We start from the raw sequence: 20,100 nt of genomic DNA, 5'->3' as shown, positions 1-20,100 counted from the left end.
AATAAGTGCTACGATCACGTGAAGACTGGGCGAATAATCGCGGGTCACCTACGAGTCGGAACCACCTAAAGTGGTCTGTACGACAGGACTGTGCACCTACCTTGAATCCAAGGTGAGCGTAAGGTGCGGGAGGTGAACATCACGTGAAGGACTGTGCCCTGGCCACGGGCGGGAGCACTAACACCGGGGTGCAGGTTTATGAGCTATACTATATCTCAACACAATCGTACTCACTACCATCACTAACATCAACATGTACTCACCTGAAGCTTACCTGGGTGTCCTGCGTCCACCTTTGCATTTGAAAGCATTCCCAATAATTATATGCAAATATAATACATATGGATATACCATGATGCAATCTAACACTCAACCATGTTGTAGCATTTTCAATTATAAACTATATAGTGTGAAATGTACAATCAATAACGTTCTACTCCCAGACTACTTATTTTCAAGGATAATTATCCATAATAACCCAATTAACACTAATTAACTAACTAATTCACAAAATTAAAACTTGTCTTTATCAATTTCCTTCGCATTACTCAATTTCCCAAACAAGGCTTTTGTCTCAAATATTTTATGGCTGCATCTAACGTCTCGTTAGACTGCCTACGTACCCTAAACAGGGATCAAGCCATTCGTAGTTCACATAGTACTTCAAGCATTCACAATAATTATATATGAAAGTAATATGCCTAATCAATTTAAAGGTGTCGATAGAACTCTCAATAATATGTACGATAAAAAGGAAAAGATGCACTCACCTGGAGTCCACGCTATGATTCTCTAGCGCACGCATCGAGGCGTCCTGAATGATTGGTCCATGTGGCCAATTATCAAATCACATCTCAGAACTCTTATCCGTAGAATATGTAATTCACATAAAACACAACATCAACGACATTCTAAAATAGTTTGAGACCCATTGACCACAAGTCAACCGTCGATCAAAGATCGACGGTAGGGTTTACAACCCTGTATAACCTGACCCGGAAGATCCGCATATCAGATTTCCAATCCGTAACTTCCAACGATCCACAATATGTTTCTAGAATAACATACCAAAATTTCATTACGATCCAACGGTCAGATCTCCGCCAATTGCCTAAAACAAGTGGCCGTGAACATTTATTTTACTAACTTACAAATCCAATTCGGGAAGATCCGTACATCGGATTCCCGATCCATAAATTCCTATGATCTTTAAATATTACGTATTATAATGTACCCAAATTTGGTGACAATCCAACGGTCGGATCGTCGATTTACATTTTCATCAAGCAATGTATCGTAACGAATTTAGGTTCCAACGATCAACCTATGTCATTCAAATAACAAAACTGAATTCAAGACATTCGACATAGCCTAAAAATAGCATTGGCGGCCCACTGGCCACGCGCCGCCGCACGCGCCGCCGCGGGTGGCAATCGGCCGCCCCGACTCGCCGGAAAATCCAACTATTTCCAAAAATTCTCAAACTTCACAGAAATGAAGATCTCAGTGAGTGGAGCAACTTTCATACCTGCCACGAAGTCCAAAAGTGGACGGAAGATGGTCAATTTTGCCCACGAAGCCGGCGGGTGCCTAAAACTTCCCGACGTCGATTCGTCGTCTACGGTGGTCCAACAGGGTCAAGTTTGGTTGGGTTTTGCTCCTGGGATGATGGGCTACAAAGCCCAAGTGGTGGCATCGGCCATTGCTTTTCCAATTTGCCGGAAAATCGAAAAGGGTGGCCGGAGCACCATTGATTTTCGTCAACTTTCGTGGCCTCAAACTCCACATCCCATGGTTAATCAAGGTGGTTCTTGGGTGGGTTTTGTAGAGGGGAATGAGAGCTTCAAGATGGTGGTGGTGGCATCGAAAAACTCCATCGGCCTTGGAAAATGGGTGGTCGCAAGTGGGAAAACCCACGGGAAAAACTGGGATTTTTTTTTTTTTTTCTTTCTTTCTTTCCTTTTTCTGATTGGACTTCACCTTAAATAACTAATTTCTGATTGGAGATTTAATTTAATTAACACTAAACCTTGAATAACCAATTTCAAACGTCCGTAACTATACCGTTATAATCCGGACTCGCAAACGGCTTTCGCCTATGCGTTCACATCCACGAGTATTACGAGAATATGTTAAAAGAATAAGTCATACGTCTCTCTAGACGATGGTCAACAGAAGTCAAAGTCCTTACCTCTAGGGCAATTTCGTAAATTCACGCTTTTAAAATAAAATAAAAACGTAAAATTTGGAACGGGTTGTCACATTCACAGTAAAGCAATACAAAGATCATGAGCAAGTAAATCTGGAACACTACCATCAAAATTCCAGCAATCAATAACCATAATTATAAATTTTGTCAAACTTAGTTGCTACAGTGTTTGACAATGATCAGGCAAAAACTGAATATTTCATGGAGCCGTAAATGTTCTATCAGAAAAAAATGAATAATCGAATTAGTTGAGTAAATTTACGGAACAAAAAGAGAAGAGGGGAATGGAGGAGATCAGCAGAAGGAGACAAAATCAAATTCAGAGTGTGAGAGTCAATTGCTAAATTTAGATGAACTGACCTTTTTTATGACAAACAGTCAAACTGGACTGCACAGGGAGAAGCGGAAGAAGGAAAAGATGATGGTTCTCAGATACATCAGCACTCCCTGCAAAACCCCAAAAGCAGAAGATTAGAAAAAGAACCCAAAATCAGTGGCATGGTCCTCGTTTCTCCATTAATCAGTAGCTAATGACCTAACGAAAAAGAACCCAAAACAGACTGCTTAAATTATGGAAAGTGCTTATAAAGCTCATGAATAACTTTCAGAGCCTGCATAGAAATGGTATAGCACAGATAACAACAGACAATAAAACTATGCACAGTATAAGCTAAATCCGATATGTTACATTCCACACACACACACAGATATGTCGAAAACTCCAAATTATTATAGAGTAAAGACAACTATATTATACAATCAACTTTGAAGTGTTATCCATTGGTAAATTTTTAGTATTAATTCTATTGGATTATTCATAAGAAATGAAGAATCCAAAACTGCATCAATTCTTAGTTCAAAGTTCAAACCAGCAGCTACTGTCATCCATATGAAATTAAGAATCCAAAATTGCATGAATTATTTCATTTTCTGGGCAACCAAACAGGGGATAACACAAATTGCAAGGTAAGAAAGAAAGATGGAAACCTGGAGGGACCCAAAAGGAGCAATTAAATAGCAGTACATAATGACGGAATTTCAATGAAAAAATATGAATAGGTGGAGGGGTCAAATTCAATCCATGAGAGAAAGAATTAATATGTAACACATACTTTCTTAATTAAATTTAAAATAAAAAATAAAAAATAAAAACTGAGCTCTGGGAAAACCTAAACCTATACTCTTTGAACTTCAGGTCACTCAAGATGATGTTCAAAAATTTTCTTTGAAGAAAACCCAAAAGGAGCAATTAAATAGCAATACATAATGACGGAATTTCAATGAAAAAATATGAATAGGTGGAGGGGGTCAAATTCAATCCATGAGTGAAAGGGTAAGCATATACCTGCTGCTAGGAAATCCAGATTCTCGTGGTTGATACTTTTTGTTTTTGAAAAAGGTGTGTATGTTTGAGCTGCAGCGATACATCACATAGGAAAAAATTAGAGGGAAAAAGAGTTTGTATTTAAACACAGTAAAGAGATTTGTATTAGAAATTACTTTGTATAAACAAAATTTAAAATGGATAGACAAATACCTCACTAATGGTTTGTTTGGTGGCTGCTGTGTGAATGGATGGTTTGATGTGTATGGTTGTGTTGGATCTACATGTATATCAAGAATCAAATCAAAAGTGTATCTCAAAAATATAAAAGAAGCAAGAAACGGAAAACAACCTAGCAACATATGGATATTAGAATGATGTGAAGTGGAAAAGGAAGCTGAAGTTGATTTGTTGATTAGCAAATAGTAGGAAAGTATGAAGAAACACATAAATGAGCACACTGCAACCCCTTTGTTTATAAATACAGAAATATCAACCTAACAGTGAACTAAACAGGCTAGACACCCTAATTTAAAAACAATAAACTTAAAAAGGAGGCTTAATTTTGTTCACTCATAAGCAAAGGGGAAAAAATTCTGAAAAACACAAATATAAACAGTGTAGCCTCCTAATTTAGAAAGACTGAGAGTAAAGTCTAATAGTTAAGCAAACAAATTTTGAAATATCTATGACAGCTTTAATAAAGGAAAGGGAATGGTAAATCAAACAGTGAACAGATAATTTCAAACAAAAAAATGTATAAATTTACGTTTTTTTTACTTAATTTTTTAATTTTTCGGTCAACCATTAATCTTGATGTAAATTTAGGTGTTTTCTGTTTGTGTTGGTCCAGCTGCTTATACTTGTCAAATGTTGGTTCATCTTATGCAAATATTGATATATTTAACAACTTACTGCCTATGGGTAGTGGAGCATCCCAAATTAATCTACATTATGGTTATTAGAACAATGGATTAGGTTGTAGGATAAGTTTTAACATCCAGCTAACCCTAGAGCTGAACTAAACAACCTACAAAAGACTAAGAGGAAACCCTAATAGTTAACTAAACAATATAAAATATCTATGACAGCATTAATGAAGGAAAAATTATCTATGACAATTTTAATAAATGGAATGGCAAATCAATCAGTGAACAACAATTAAAAACAATAAACTGAAATAAAGTGAATCTAAGGTGACCTAAACAATCTACAAAGATCTATGACAATTTTAATGAAGGAACATAAAATCTGTAACAATTTTTAAACAGAAAAATGATGAATTATACACAAATTGATGGAGAAACAGAGAAATTATATCAGTGCAAAGGCCTAATTTACAGAAACAGAGACTTAATCCTAGCACCCAACCGAACAAATTATTAACATGCATTGCAATTTGAATGAAAGAACCAAATATGAATGGCAATTTTAACAAAGCAAATGGCAAATCATAAACAAAACAATTAATCTAAAAGAGTTCATGACCTTTTGAATGAAGGGAGAAAGGTGAAAACGCAGACCCTGCCATTCCTCCCTCACCCATCCCCTCCTCACCGACTCTGTGCGTAAGCCCTTGACCCTAACGAATGCACATACGCATGCTTTTCGTTATGTATCTCTCTCCCTGTTCATCCTTCTTTAAAATCGCAGAAAATCCCATGGATCTTGGCAGAAGACCTAGCTAAATCTCTGTCACTCAGTGGAAACCCGTAGCTCCCGTATCTATCCAATCTGTCAGTCTCTCTGTCCCCATCCTCTCCACTCCCTCTGTCCCCTTTCTCCCCTCTCCGCACAGCGAGACCCAGCTGTCTCCGAGTGAAAATAGGGAGCCATCGTCTCTCCCTCCAATTTGTCAGCCGGTCTGTCCCCCTCCCCTCTCTGTCCCCGAGTCAAACCTTGAGATGCAGAGGGTGGAAATCGGGTTTTAAGGCTGGGTGGTATTTTTGTAAATATTGAGAAAATTGGGTAAAAGCCGCCGGGTGGCAATTTTGAAAATAAACTGAAATGTGGTCCAAATCACTATTCATATGAATAGTGCCAATTTCCCTCCTACTTTAGACTAAAGTAATGCCTCAGCTGATCACATAGCTGACTTGGGTCATGGTTATCCCTTGGCCTTCATGCTTTAGCTTCTTCTCCGACCACTCCTACTAATTTTCTAGTTTCTGATTCTATTGGCAGGGCCCTTCCTAGGGTTGTTCTTGCCTAGCTTTGTTTTGCTTGCCCGGCTTTGCCCTCCTCTGTACCCAAGAAAAAAAAAAAAAAAAAAAAGTCTTGTTTTCCAAGTTTCAAACATAACCCGTCTCATCTTACAATTAAATTTATGAAACTTTAACGAAAAATTTTTGGTACTATTTATTTTAATAAAAACTACATTTTTAGACTAAAAAATCAATCATGTTACTATTTAGTTTACCCTTTATTTTGTCATTATCGTTAAAACTCAAAGTTTTCAATTTTTTTTCATTAATTTTTCTTTAAATTTAATAGTTTATCTATTTTCCTAAGACGAATTAATGGAATTCAAAGCCAAAGTAATATCTCGCATTTCTCTCAAGAGAAATCGTTCAGTTTATTTATATAAATTAAACAACATTCGTCTTTTGAGTCGAACGAGGACAAGCACTGAATGTCGCCAAGACCGACGCCATATCTGTTGACTTTTGAGCCACTTCTTGGACTGGACGATGATGAGCACTGTTTGCTTTCGTCTTCTAACTTCATAAGTTCTGTCTGTGTTAATGGCCCGAGTTAAAACGACCATGATGACTTTAAGAGGGCCTAGATTTCCCCATCTCATTTATAAAAAATAATTCTTATTATTATTAAGTGAAAGGAAACGATTCGAAACTATTACAATATTTAAAAAAATAGAAAATCTCAAACTCATGACACGTGTGAAAATACAACATCCTATCTACTAGGATATTGGACAACATACAGATTCCCCTCTAAATGTTAAAAGAATTAGGGACAAAAATTTAAGTAAAGAACTTCGAGTATAAAGAGAAATATTATTAATCACCCGAGCTGCAAATTTATTGAGCTAAGTGACTAGATTAGAATAGGCAAATTTTGTTTCACTTGATTAGAGTTTACAGGCAAAATGAAATGATAAGCGCACACACCATTTTTGTCTTGATGGGTATGACATTTCCAGCACTTCACCAATTAAAAATGACTGGCTCGGATTGAAAGTAATAACAATATATGACAAACATCTCCTGATTCATGTTAGAACTTCAATTTAAATTAATCAGTACATATGATAAATTAATCAGAACACCAAAACAATAATTTAATTTATTGTTATTCTGAAAATGCAAGTTGCATTGAAGGATTATTGCTTAATTAAGTATCCGATGATCAAAAGTAAAAAGTCAAACCTCGTCAACTTACCTAAATTTATGTTTGCCCATGTAGAGATTCGAACTTGTTCGACTAAAAAACACAAGAGATTCGAACTATGTTATTTAATTTTTTTTTTCTGTTTAATTTTAAAAAACAAGGAACATGTTGTACTGAATCCCTTGATCATCATTTGGGTGGCTGTGTATGTTGTCTTTCTCCCTCATCATTTGGGCTTTTGATTTAACACGAAGATTATTATTAGCACTTCAAAAATCTTATTCTACACTTCTTACAAGTGTATTTTCTAATATATAAAATTTAGAGTAAAAAAATGAGATATTTGGAATGTCAATAACAATCTCTTTAATAAACCCCTCATAATTTATATTCAAGTACTGTAAGGTTCAATAGCTCTTTGACTTGACCTATAGTTGCAAATGACTTTAAGAAAATGATTTTCACACGCTCATTTTTTCGTTCTATACTCTCCTATTTAATTTTATTCCATGATTATTTTTTGTTTACTCAGTCTAAATCTCATAAATAAACAGAGACATTCAAAAAGAGATAAAATGTTTTGCAGAAATCAATCACTTTGCAAAGCATTTCACAACATGACCAATACATATACATATCCCAGAGAGAAATGGTATTGTGGCTACCACTACTTAGTAACTATTCAAACGTACGGTTAAATATCAAGCTATCAACCAATAATAATAGTTTTGAGGCCACAGCTACATACAATTATACGAATCGTACAGCGCTAGAGTTGTGTATGGAATTCTTGGCCATAAATTGAGCGTCTCTACTTTGACGCTTCTGAAGATACTATTTGCCTGCTGTCGATGGCAAGCTCTCACCATTGGTATCCGCTATTCCAGTCGGGGACGAGGACGGGCGTTGTTGCGCCTTGGTACGGAAACAACGAAAGGTAGAAAGTGCCACCTCTTCACGATTCTTAGAATAGACCGAGTCCCAATATTTTTTGTATCTGGAGACGACAGTTTCCAAGTCCTTGGCCATGAGCACAAATGCTTCTACTTTTGTTTGACTTTTGACATGTTTGCTGAAGACTGGAAGTTTGGTGAATGTGTCTGATGCCCAATCGAGGAGCTCCTCCCCGTAAAATTGCCCTTTCCCGAGGGGCTCGATGTCCATTGATGAGGTTCTACTCCCAGCTTGACTATCACTAGACGTGTAGGCCCACGTTGTCCCCTCGACAATGAACAGCATGCAGTCAAGCGGATCTCCCATTCGGAAAACGAAGTTGTTCTCAATGTATGTCACTGGCTTCAGGTAGTCGCACATCAACGTCAGAACTTTTTCATTCATGTCCTTAAGCTTGTTAACCTAAACACATGTGCGCGCAAGCAGAGACATATATTATCAGAACAATATTGGAGTGAAAATGGATGCAATTAATAGATGGAGAGAGAGAGAGAGATCAAGGGTTGAAGAACATACTGCTTTTAGTGTATCCTTGAAAAGATGGCGTTTTACAGATCTTTTGGTTTGCCAGGGAAGAATAAGGAATGGCTTGTCAACATCAGCATCTTTGTTTTTTTTCAATGTTTGCTCAATGCTATTCATGATTTCGCTCTTGATATTATCAGGGAATTTATTTTCGGATATCCACTTGCGTACACCTAGCTTCTTCATCTGAATTATCCGCTTTCCCTCTTTTATTTTTGTAGCTTCACTCAGCATTAAATTCTGTCTCACCACAAGTAGATTCTGTCTCACCACAAGTAGAATTCATTAGTAAGCTTCTGTCTGCATTAAATTCTGGTTAACCAAAGAACTTAGGTATCTTATACAATTTGAATACCATTCGCTAATAATTGTATGCGACAGCGGCCCTTAAAAACAAATATAATAAAACAACTATAAAGTGAGATTCAGTTCATACAAACCTGCACATTTCCGATAAGATATAAGAACAGTAGCAAGCCAATGATAGAAATAAGAATTCCAAACAAGTTTTCCCAAATATACGTGCTTGTTGTCAGATTTGTTCCAAAATTACTGCAAAAAAGTAGTTACTTGATCAAGCAATATAAATGGTACTGTGTCTGAGAAAGTTTTTATTCATTAATTTGAAAAATTGTGAGCCGTCAGTGTGTCTGTGCAAACCTTATATTTCGCAAGCCCCACCAGAAAGAGTAAAGGAACTTCTTTCCAAAGTCGATACGCTCAACGTTATGATTCTTAAGGGAATCTTGAAATATTCCAAAATTAAATGGTGCTGAAGCACCATCTGGAGTATCTAGTGAGCAATGCTCATTTAGAAATGTAATATTTCTTGAAGTAGTAGTTCGACGCCCACAATAGAAAGTATTCATACATCCATCACGATCTAGACTATGATTTGCACAGGCACTGTACCAGCATGATGTTTCTCGTTGAATAGAAATGAAATACCAAAAAGCTCCAAGTATCTACATCAAGGAAAAATTATGTAGGGCAATGCTATTAGTTTTTACATTAACCAATTCGAACACAAAAATTCATGCCGAGAGTAAGTTTGAGAGTACATATAATCCGAAAAACGCAAACAAAATCAACGCCAGTCCAACATCTCTAAAAGAAAGTTTAAACCAGCATAAGTGAATACATAATATTGTAATAAAATGACAATTGAGGCAAAACTTACATGACTGGCAAGAATGTAGAGAAAAAAATTGAATAGACCTCTAACCCATGGTCCAGCATTCTCTCGAAGTTCCTTGGATGACTGGTGAATTCGAAATATCCTTGGTAGATATTGACAAAGAAGCAAGACATTCAGAGTCTTTCTATGTTCCATATATCCAGCGGCTCTCATTTTGTAAAAAGCAACTACTATTAGCAGCTGGAGAAAAGAAATAAAAAGGGGTTAGAAATCCACTAATTACAGTTAGCTGGTTAAGAATAACCTCATAAAAAAAATTAAAAAAAATAGAGTTTAGTTTCTCTTACTTGTGGGACGGGAAGAAGAGCGAGAAAATCATTTATGATGGAAAAAGATGACCACAACAATATTCTTTTTGATTTCCGATCCAAATTTCCTCCAGTTTGCAGGGCACTCGAGGCCACAAGTTGCAGGGTATTTGCGGCCTCATTAGCCGTCAACTGTTTGTTCTTTTGAACTATAAAGACGTCATAAATTTTATATATAAAATGCACAGCGAAAATGATATCCGTGAGTGATCGTAAAACAAGAACAGTAATGCTCAGCGTTTTGTCCATTTGAAGGCACTTCTTATCTTGATCAACGATTAAAATGTAAAAGAACAGAGGATCTAGTGTGACGGCAAACACACAGGACATTACAAATATCATGCTCCATCTGAGAAGGAATTTCCCCTGTTCATCACGAATTCGCATTGTTGGGGCATATCTCGTTGTAGTCCCTGGTTTCCGACTTCAAGCGAGAAAGAAAAGAACAAATTGCACCCCTCAGAATCATGAAGAAACATAAAAAGATCCGGTAGGGTGATCTTTTGGAGACAATTAGAGTTTACTAGGTATACATTTACTAGTGGATATGCATACGAGAGCTCATGAGAAAAATTAGACAGACAGTTAATAGGCAGAAAATTAAATACTCAGCCTTTGAGTGTAAGGTGAGACTGAAACACGAATGACTTAAATTGCTCCAACGCAACATATAAGTGAAGGTTGTGCATGGATCCTAATCACAAGTTACAGCTATATGATCAATGAAGTATTTTGACCAGCCAAATCCAGTACAGCTACGAGTCCCAGTGTTTGATACAAAGTTACTATTTGAAAAATTACTGATAAAAAAAATTGCAGTCTTAATGTAAAAAGGTACTAACCCCTCTCCCTGGTTCTCCACATCTGGTGCTTCTCTTCCCTTGGCCATAACTACTCAATTCGTGTTTATGATACACCGTGATGATCAGTATTCCCTGCTAGCCTGGCAGTAAAAAAATGTTAGTGATCAGAGAGAGAGAGAGTTTAGTTACATGGAAGCTTATAGCAACGATACCTGGATTGCTAAGTTTAGAAGGCTTTCAGTTTACAAGGTGGATCGAGTACAGAGAGAGCGCATTCGGGTGGCAGAAATCAAAGCATGCTAGTATTTTCTGCAGTAAACAAATGTTTCATGCAAATGATGATGTTACCGATCCAGGAAATTCCTTTTCGAAAACAAATCAATGTTTTGCCTATTAATATGCAGTTCATCCGGATTAAGTAATGTAACCTTGAGACTAGTTGTTCAAGTCCATTAAAAAAAATTGACTTAATAAAAAAATAAGCATCGTCGAAGGTTCCTAATTTTCTTCTCTCCCAAGTCTTTTTGTAATTTACTTGTTTTACCAAACCAAATTGTGCGAACTTTACAAACCGTGAGAACGGGAGAGTTGGTAAGTGTGAAATTAACAAGTCAGATGAATTAATCAGTAGACGACTCTGACCAACAAATATAATACGTTAATTTAAGTCCGTGTGTAGTTGACGAGTCGTTGGCCATGAGAGCATAGGCTTCTACTTTTGTCCGAGTTTGGGTGGAAACTGGAACTTGCAACAAAGCTGGTAGTGAAGCACAAATGAGAACCTCCTCCCAATAATTAAACTGACCAGTCCCAAGGCGGCTGGCGGATATTGCTGGAAAAGTATCAGTAGACGAATAGGTCCGCATTGTCCCATCAATAATCAATAGCATGCAGTCGAGTGGATCTTTAAACTATTCGAAAAACCACGCTATTCTATTTTTTCTTGTACATCACTGTCTTGAAATGGTCGCACATCTTTTCCAACGCACTTGTATTCACCTTTTCAAACATATATATTGTTAAAAATTCATACACACCGCCAATTAACATCACGGTTCATGCCGAAAAGGTATGAAGTTGGACTAATTTGACATACACATAGGTATAGGGTTTGTATTAACAAGAACTTGATGCAATTAGTAGTAGAATTATTAATCTAAGAAAGACCTAACGTCGTGAGGTCTTCTATCTGGGACTGTATGCTTCAACATATTTTAGTTCACTGATGTGTACATATAATATTAAACATGGTAGAAAATTGACTTATTTACTCATTTGCCAAATCGTAACTCTAGACATTTTAATTTTCAAAAGATAAAAAAAAGAAATATATAACGGTGACATAATATTCATTTAGTTCACACTTAGGAACCTCTACAGCCAATGAGAACAACATATAGAGCATCAAGGAGCATATTATATGGATGGATTTAGCTCGTATTTGCTATATTCCAAGTCATCAACATATGAAAAATTAATCAGAACGATAACAATAATTAAGTATGTGTTTAATTATTGATATTTTCAAAGGTATGATGAATAGTATCAGAAAAAGATATAAATATGATTTTTCGTTAAAAATGAACAGTAACAGAAGTGTTTTGTTAAACCCCCTTTGTTTAATTAAGTCAACCCTCGCCAACTTACGTAAATTTACGTTTGCATGGTAACCGGATCCTCTTCGTATCTGCTTTCTAAGGATTCGGAGGACCGCATCATCCTGGCCGTTGGTTTAAAATCATGCGGCCAGGATTCAAATTTACTTTTTAAAACTTACTTGAAGCAAAACCAAGGTTGATGCACCTCTGGTTCTTCCTCCTCCTCTCTCTCCCCATATCTCAGATCCCCGCATCTGACATAGCACAAACTTGAGCTCTTCCATGTCAAAATTTTACTGATTAAATACTGAATCAACACTAACTGTGGCTAGGCCGGATTCTTTCTATTTTTTTGGTCGAAATTCCGGGTTCGAGAAGAGGAGATGGAAGTGTTTTCAGCCGTGGAGTGGAACACTTGAGGAACCACTGCGGCGGCCGGAACGCAGTGGTGTTGCTTGGGACGGAGTGACCATTCTATTCGAGAGAGAGGACTAGGAAAGGAGCAGGCTTGAAGTGGCAGGGAAAATAGGCATCCACGACTGAAGATGCTCACGAGTTTTATCAACGGCCACAATGATGTGGTCCGCAGGGTCCCCAGAGAAATATCCGGTGTCTGCATCCGTTTGCATGTACAGAGATTCGACTTTTTCGATAAAAAAAAAAAAAAATCGAATTTGAGTGCAAAAAAACTGATATATTGCTGATTTTGTCCAATAATATTAACACATGTTTTATTGTTTAAAAAAATAATGAACATGTTATTTAATTTATTTTGAACTTTAAAAAACAAAGAACATGTGGTATTTTTTGAACGGGCTAAATAAAAAAATCAGTATATAGAATACTCGCTACTAATTAACTATGTATTATCCTAAGCTAATTCCTTCATTTAGGGTATAGGTTGGCTGCGTATTTTGTTGAGTAAAAACTAGAGTACACAACTCTAACACAAGTGTTGGAGAGACAACACAAGTAAACCAATTACTTGTATTACACACACAAAATATTACAACACACAAATTCTCAAGGACACTCTTTAGAAGTTATGACGCTCACTCTTTCTAAAGACACAACCACTCACACTTTTCACATGACTACTCACTTACAAAGCGGCTTCTCACTCTTTTACTTAGCTCTCTCTTCTTGGCTACTTTCTTCTTACTTGATTACATTACTTGCATTACACCATTACATATTTATAGGCTTGCTAAACCGACTTAATAAGTCGGTGGAATGGACTCATTTCATCCTAGCCATCGTTCTAGACTTTTCTACAAATAGCCCACCGACATGGGCTTTGCATGACAACCTCACAATTGTACAATTAGCTAGATCTTTCTAGCTAGTGATCCACTGACATATCCATGCAAGAAGTTTCTAGCATTTGTATGGATCATACTTTAGCCTATCATCATGGGTTGGATATCGTCTTGGGCCAAGGCAAGATTAATTTTCAATCTTCAACACAACCACCAATTGGGCTGGTGTTGATATTCTTCCTTGATGACCTTTTTCCTTGTCACCATTTATTTTGGATCCACCATCAGCACGCTGCTTAAAGCTGCCTTTACTTATGGTGTAGAGTGATTCCTCCTCACCTCTTAACGAGACCCTTCCCATTTGCTTTGCCATAGCTTCTTGATCAGCAAGCAAATTCTCAAACTCAACAAGTGATGGTTGGGTTTGCCATCCTTGTACAGCGACGACGATGCCTCGAAATTCGGGTCTCAATCCATGGATAATTATTCTTTTTATCCTGGGTTCTACAATGGTAGCACTCGGATCTAATTCAGAAATTTCATCGCAAATAGACTTTACCTTGTGGAAATATTCGGCAATCGTCATGTCTCGTTGGGCCACCGAATACAACTCGTTCTCAAGAAGCTGCAGTCTTGTATTTTTCCTAATTGAAAAGAGTGTGGCCAAGGTGTCCCACGCTTCTTTTGGTGTATTGGCCTTCCATATGTACTCCAACATGTCATCTTCAACTGTGGTTTTTAAGGCAAACATGGCCTTACCTATTTTGATATTCTTCTTCCTCATAGTGTCGCTGGTGTTTTCTATTGGCTGCACAGGCTGAGCTGGATCCACAGGCGAACCTGCCTGACCCGCAGGCGGACCTGCCGGACCCACAGGCTGAGCCGGCTGCGCAGGCAAAGCCGATTCATTACCGTTGACAACATCCCAAAGATCTTGGCCTTGCAGGTAAGACTTCATACACGACGCCCATATGTTGTAATTTTTGTTGTTCAACTTTTTGATTCCTCCAACAACTTGAAGATCTCCCATTGTGTCGGTAGAACTTCGATAAGCCGAACAAGATTAGTCAACAATCTTGCGAAGTACTAAACTTCTCACGATTCTCAAAAGCTTTACTAGAGACGGTCCCTGATCGTATCGCTCTTATACCAATTGTTGAGTAAAAACTAGAGTACACAACTCTAGCACAAGTGTTGGAGAGACAACACAAGTAAACAAATTACTTGTATTACACACACAAAATATTACAACACACAAACTCTCAAGGATACTCTTTAGAAGTTATGACACTCACTCTAGACGACTTACACTCTTCACAAGACTCAATTACAAGACTTCCTACTCTTTTACTTAGCTCTTTCTTCTTAGCTACTTTCTTCTTACTTGATTACATTACTTGCATTACACCATTACATATTTATAGGCTTGCTAAACTGACTTGCTCAGTCAGTGGCATGGATTCATTTCATCCTAGCCATCATTTTAGACTTTTCTACAAACAGCCCACCAACATGGACTTTGCATGACAACCTCACAATTGTACAAATATCTAGATATTTCTAGCTAGTGATCCACCGACATATCCATGCAATAAGTGTGACAACCCGTTTCAAATTTTACATTTTTATTTTATTTTTAAAATGTGAATTTACGAAAATGCCCTAGAGGCAAGGATTTTGACTTCCGTTGACCATCAGCTTGAGAGATGTGTGACTTATTCTTTTAGCATATCCTCGTAGTACTCGTTGGTATGAACGCATAGGCGAAAGCCATTTGTGAGTCCGGATTATAACGGTATAGTTACGGGCATTCGAAATTGGTTATTCAAGGTTTAGTTTAGGCTTTCAAGATCTGTTACAGGACCTCAGAACCCATTCTAGTGGCTAAGTTTAGGAGGCTTTCAGTTTACAAGGTGGATCGAGTAGAGAGGGAGAGCGCATTCGAGTGGCAGAAAACGAAACCTGCTAGCATTTTCTGCAGCAAACAAATTTTTATGCAAATGATGATGTTATATATCGATCCATGAAATTCCTTTACGAAAACAAATCAGAAGTTCTACCTATTATAATATGCAGTTAATCTGGATTAATTAATGCTTCATTGAGACTAGTCGTTCAAGTTCCTTAATTATATTGATTTAGCTGCAGGTAAAAACATTGACTTCATAAAAAAAAATAAGCATTGACGAAGGTTCTTAATTTTCTTCTCTCCCAAGTCGTTTTGTAATGTACTTGTTGTTTTACCAAACCAAATTATGTAGACCTTACAACCGCGAGGAACGGAAGAGTTGGGAATCGGATTAGACAAGCCGAGTCGGGAATCGGATTGAAAGTCACTTCGATTGTCTGCCCTTCTATTTTCATACTCTTCCCATAGCCTTCTGTTTGTATGGTTACGGTTAAGCCACGTCAACATTTTATATTCCTATTACTTTTTGTTTTATTATTTCTATAAAAAATTAATATAAAATGTTGACGTGATTTAACCGTGACCATACATCACAGGAGAGCATGAAAAGAGTATGGAAATGGAAAGGCAGATAATACACCTCTGAAAATAACACTAAATAACAAAACCTCATGTCAGAAATGAAGATTAAACTGCCACTTGATTGAGACTTCTAGCCTTTGATTGGCAGAAAATATTCACTTCTACTCTTGTTTGGATTCACCCTTAAGAGCAAGCCCAGCGTGGCTTATTGCTCGGGGGACAGGGGAGAAACAAAGGGCCCGAGGGCCGGGGGGGAGGGTCCAGCGTAGCCCAGCCCAATGGAAGGGGGAGGCCCGAGCTCCGGGTCCGTGGTGGATTGCCAGCCCGAGAGCCCGAGGTGGGGGTGACGCAAGGCTGACGCCAGGGTGGCGTCAGCGCATTATTTATTTTTTTTTTTGTCAGGCGCGTGCACCCCACCCGCGCGTGGGGGCGCGTCGCTGACACAAAAATCAGAAAAAAAAATATCTGTCAGTTACCGTTGGGAAGCCACGTGGCTTCCCACGGTGCGTTAGATCTCAACGGTCACTTTATTTAGACCGTTCGATCTCAAAGGTAAAAAAAAAAAAAAGAAGTCAGATTTAATATCCACCGTTAGATCTGAGATCAATGGTGGATATTAAAATGCTTTATAAATAAAAAAATAAAAGAAAAATTAGTTTTAAAAATCTGACAAGTTACCGTTGTGACATGTGGCACAATCTGGAGTGTTGGAATTCAAATTTTTTTATATCCAACGGCAGAGATTAATTAATTGAATAAAAATTTAAAAAAATTGTAAAAATTCAAAAAAATTCAAAAAAAAATCTGAAAAAAATTGTAAAAAAAATTGTTTTTACTTTTCTATAAATACATTCTCATTATCATCTACCTTACACAACAATTTCATATTTTCTCAACTACTTTCAATCACATTCTTTTCTTTGTCTCAAAGTTTGAATCCTTTTTTTTTTCAACAAAATGACCACTGGTGCAGGTACGAATTGGTCGCTTATTGAAGATGTTGCGTTGTGTACTAGCTGGGTTGAAGTTACTCATAGTTCGCTTACGGGTAATGAGATGCAGTTGCGAGAAATGTGGAGTCTTATTCATACCAATTTTCTTGAGAAAATTGGTGGGAAAAGAACCAAAGAATCGATGTCCAGTCGTTGGAAATTACTTAGCCAATCGTTTAGTACGTGGAGAGACGCCTTGGCACAAGCTAGTAGTAACATTCGAAGTGGGGAAAATTACTCGGATCAGGTAACAATATATTATTTATTTGATACCCAAATTTACATTATAATTATTTGTTTGTATTATTTATTTGTTACCTACATAATTTATTATTTATTGTTTGTATTATTTATTTGTTACGTACAAAATTTATTATTTATTGTTTGTATTATTTATTTGTTACTGTCATAATTTATTATTTATTGTTTGTATTATTTATTTGTTATTTATTATTTATTATTTGTATTATTTATTTGTTACCTACATAATTTATTATTTATGATTTGTATTATTTATTTGTTACCGACTTACATTATAATTATGTTGTTTGTATTATTTATTTGTTACTTATTTTCATTATAATTATTTATTTGTATTATTTATTTGTTACTTATTTTTATTGTGTAGGAACTTCAAGCACAAGCTTGGTACGCTGCCAAAACCAAAAGCAAAAATAAATCATTCAACCGGTGGGAATGTTGGAATATTGTCAAAGATTGTCCTAAATTTAGAGTTGTGCCAGTCGGTCTAGAAGTGTACATGAACAGCACCCCTCTACACTCTACACCCGATCATGTTCATGAAGATGATGCAGAAGAAGTGCCCGAAACGCCCCTCCCTGAACAAGTGTCGGGTTCGACCCGTTATCCAATTAGGCCTGAAGGTAAGAAGGCTTCAAAGAGAAAAGGGGGTGCTTCCAAGAATGATTATGCAAAGTTCATGGAAGAACTTGCTCGCCAAGGTGAATTGACTTTGGCAAGGGAAATGGCGAAAGATGAGGCTGATAAGACTAGAGAGGCAGCAAAAGTAGCAGCTGTTGAGAGATAATTTAATGCTAATGAGAGAGAAAGAGAGTTACTTAGGCAAGAAAGGGAACATGTTAGAGAAGAAAGACGGGCTCAACAAGATCGTGAGATTATGAACATGTCTTTAGAAGGGAAGTCTCCAAATTCTAAATATTTTTGGAAGTCAGAGAAAGCGGACGTGGTGCGAAGGAGGCGTGCAAGAGAAACGACAGCAAACCAAGATGGTTCTAGCACCACAAGAGAAGATCATCCTAGCACCACAAATTAGTTAAGTGATGATGAATAGAGTACTTTTTGTAATCGGAGCCCATAATTTTCCAATCACTTTGGGTTGTAATTTATTATTTATTATTTGTATTATTTATGTTGTTTCCAATTTCTTGAATATTTATTCAAATTAATTTGGTAAGTTATTTATACTAAGAATTACCCTCTGCCTCCTTGCTTTATGCCAATTGTGATTTATTATTGTTTAAGCCCACTCTAATATTTTCTTTAATTGAAAAAAAAAGTGATTTTCTTCTTATAATACATATACTAAGAATTACATAAACATAAACATAAAAAAATTACATAAACATAAACATAAACATAAACATACTAAGAATTACATATACTAAGAATTACATAAACATAAACATAAAAAAATTACATAAACATACCAAATAATAAAACACACCAAATAAAATAACATAAACATACCAAATTCAAAAAAACACACTAAATGAACTTAATTATCTTCAGCTTATTTCAATGCCCACTGGTGTTCTATCAAGTCAATTTGTCGGGCATTGTGCATGTCTGGCATTTGAAATGCAGTATATCGTTGAATGAGCATTTCATTGTAACGTCTATCCCTTTGTAATGGTTCATGTTGCACGGGCTCATCGGTGGCGTCATGAGCACAATATATACGTGTTCTTGAATTGTTCATCGGGTCTGGCTCATATTCATCAACAGATTCATAATCGTACTCATCTTCCACAATCATGTTGTGAAGAATGATGCACGTCATCATGATGGAGCGAAGCGACTCTACATCAAACAATCTGGCAGCACCCCTGACGATCGCCCAACGAGCTTGGAGGATACCGAAACAACGCTCCACATCCTTCCTGCACCCCTTTTGACAGCTTGCAAAGTGTTTTTCCTTTGCACTCCGCGGACGTGGCACTGTTTTAACAAATGTTGACCATCGCGGGTAGATGTCGTCAGCTAGGTAGTATGGCCCGTCGTACATACGTCCGTTGACCTCATACGTAACTTTTGGTGCCTTTCCTTGCAGGACATCGTTGAACACTGGGGATTGGGCAAGGACGTTGATGTCATTTTGAGCTCCCGGGACCCCGAAAAAGGCGTGCCAAATCCATGTATCAAAAGATGCCACCGCCTCCAGAATGATACTTTTTGCTCATTTTCTATCCCCGTAAGCGTCTTGCCATGCACTTGGACAGTTTTTCCACGTCCAGTGCATACAATCAATGCTTCCAATCATCCCAGGAAAGCCACGCATCTCCGCCTTCTTCAACAGCCGCTCCAAGTCCATGTGTGTAGGTTTGCGGAGGTACTCAACGATGTAGATAGATTTGATTGCTCCGCAAAACCTCATCAGGGACTCAAGAATGGTTGATTTCCCCATCCTCGTTATCTCATCCACTTGGTCTGTAGATGCTCCATATGCAAGCATCCGCAAGGCAGCAGTAATTTTTTGCTCAGGTAGTAGCCCCATAGCACCAAAAGCATCTTTTTTTTTGCACAAAATAAGAATCATGGTTGCAAACAGCAATCATGATTTTGTTGAACAAATGTCGTTCCATTCTAAAACGACGTCTAAAGTACGTATCAGGGAATGCACTATTAGGAACAAAATAATCATCCAATAGTTCCATACCTCGTCGTTGCCTGCTTCTATCAAGGTTTCCGGAACGGTTGGGCCTGCAGATCTGAGCAGCAGCTTGGATGACTCGACGGGAATGTGAGGCTCTGCCCTTTCTTACTTCGTCATCTCTCATTTGACGCTCCTCATCCTCTTCCCTCTCATTTCTTACCCCCTGGTGATTGA

The 20,100-nt window shown here is 37.3% G+C and overlaps 2 protein-coding genes and 1 long non-coding RNA gene across 4 annotated transcripts; 1 reads left to right on the top strand and 2 right to left on the bottom strand.

Moving 5' to 3' along the window:
• Positions 1 to 2,568: 2,568 nt before the first annotated feature.
• Positions 2,569 to 3,887, bottom strand: LOC148698927 (uncharacterized). The gene is made up of 3 exons (XR_015960642.1): positions 3,747 to 3,887; positions 3,555 to 3,623; positions 2,569 to 2,656 (listed from the first exon to the last, which is right to left on the bottom strand). It is a non-coding gene; the product is annotated as an uncharacterized LOC148698927 (long non-coding RNA).
• A 3,575-nt stretch (positions 3,888 to 7,462) lies between these two features.
• LOC137719398 (cyclic nucleotide-gated ion channel 1-like) lies at positions 7,463 to 12,974 on the bottom strand. 2 transcript variants are annotated; one of them, XM_088690947.1, is made up of 8 exons: positions 10,885 to 12,974; positions 10,712 to 10,812; positions 9,849 to 10,293; positions 9,544 to 9,741; positions 9,024 to 9,328; positions 8,804 to 8,915; positions 8,355 to 8,624; positions 7,463 to 8,240 (listed from the first exon to the last, which is right to left on the bottom strand). In XM_088690947.1, the coding sequence occupies exons 2-8, from the start codon at positions 10,756 to 10,758 to the stop codon at positions 7,719 to 7,721; spliced, it is 1,899 nt and encodes a 632-aa protein (XP_088547073.1). In that variant the 5' UTR covers positions 10,759 to 10,812; positions 10,885 to 12,974; the 3' UTR covers positions 7,463 to 7,718. The 2 variants fall into 2 exon arrangements, with proteins under 2 accessions (XP_088547073.1, XP_088547084.1); XM_088690958.1 differs by having other exon boundaries at positions 8,355 to 8,603.
• A 3,916-nt stretch (positions 12,975 to 16,890) lies between these two features.
• LOC148698926 (uncharacterized) lies at positions 16,891 to 18,271 on the top strand. Its single transcript, XM_088690931.1, has 2 exons — positions 16,891 to 17,259; positions 17,641 to 18,271. Exons 1-2 carry the CDS (start codon positions 16,978 to 16,980, stop codon positions 18,058 to 18,060), a joined length of 702 nt encoding a protein of 233 aa, XP_088547057.1. The 5' UTR covers positions 16,891 to 16,977; the 3' UTR covers positions 18,061 to 18,271.
• The last annotated feature ends 1,829 nt before the right edge of the window (positions 18,272 to 20,100 follow it).

The sequence above is a fragment of the Pyrus communis genome, chromosome 1, assembly GCF_041283825.1.
Source record: "Pyrus communis isolate YQ-2024b chromosome 1, ASM4128382v1, whole genome shotgun sequence".
NCBI classification, from domain to species: Eukaryota; Viridiplantae; Streptophyta; class Magnoliopsida; order Rosales; family Rosaceae; genus Pyrus; species Pyrus communis.
Note: the sequence above shows the minus strand (reverse complement) of the source record. Positions and strands in the feature narration are given on the sequence as shown.

Excerpts from the sequence above, each read along its gene's own strand:
- LOC137719398 (XM_088690947.1), bottom strand. The coding sequence starts at position 10,758 with ATGGCCAAGGGAAGAGAAGCACCAGATGTGGAGAACCAGGGAGAGGG. Across the intron at positions 9,742-9,848 it reads CTCTTCTTCCCGTCCCACAA|CTGCTAATAGTAGTTGCTTT; the intron begins GTAAGAGAAACT and ends TCTTTTCTCCAG. Across the intron at positions 8,241-8,354 it reads TCAAGGATACACTAAAAGCA|GTTAACAAGCTTAAGGACAT; the intron begins GTATGTTCTTCA and ends ACATGTGTTTAG.
- LOC148698926 (XM_088690931.1), top strand. The coding sequence starts at position 16,978 with ATGACCACTGGTGCAGGTACGAATTGGTCGCTTATTGAAGATGTTGCG. Across the intron at positions 17,260-17,640 it reads GGGAAAATTACTCGGATCAG|GAACTTCAAGCACAAGCTTG; the intron begins GTAACAATATAT and ends TTTATTGTGTAG.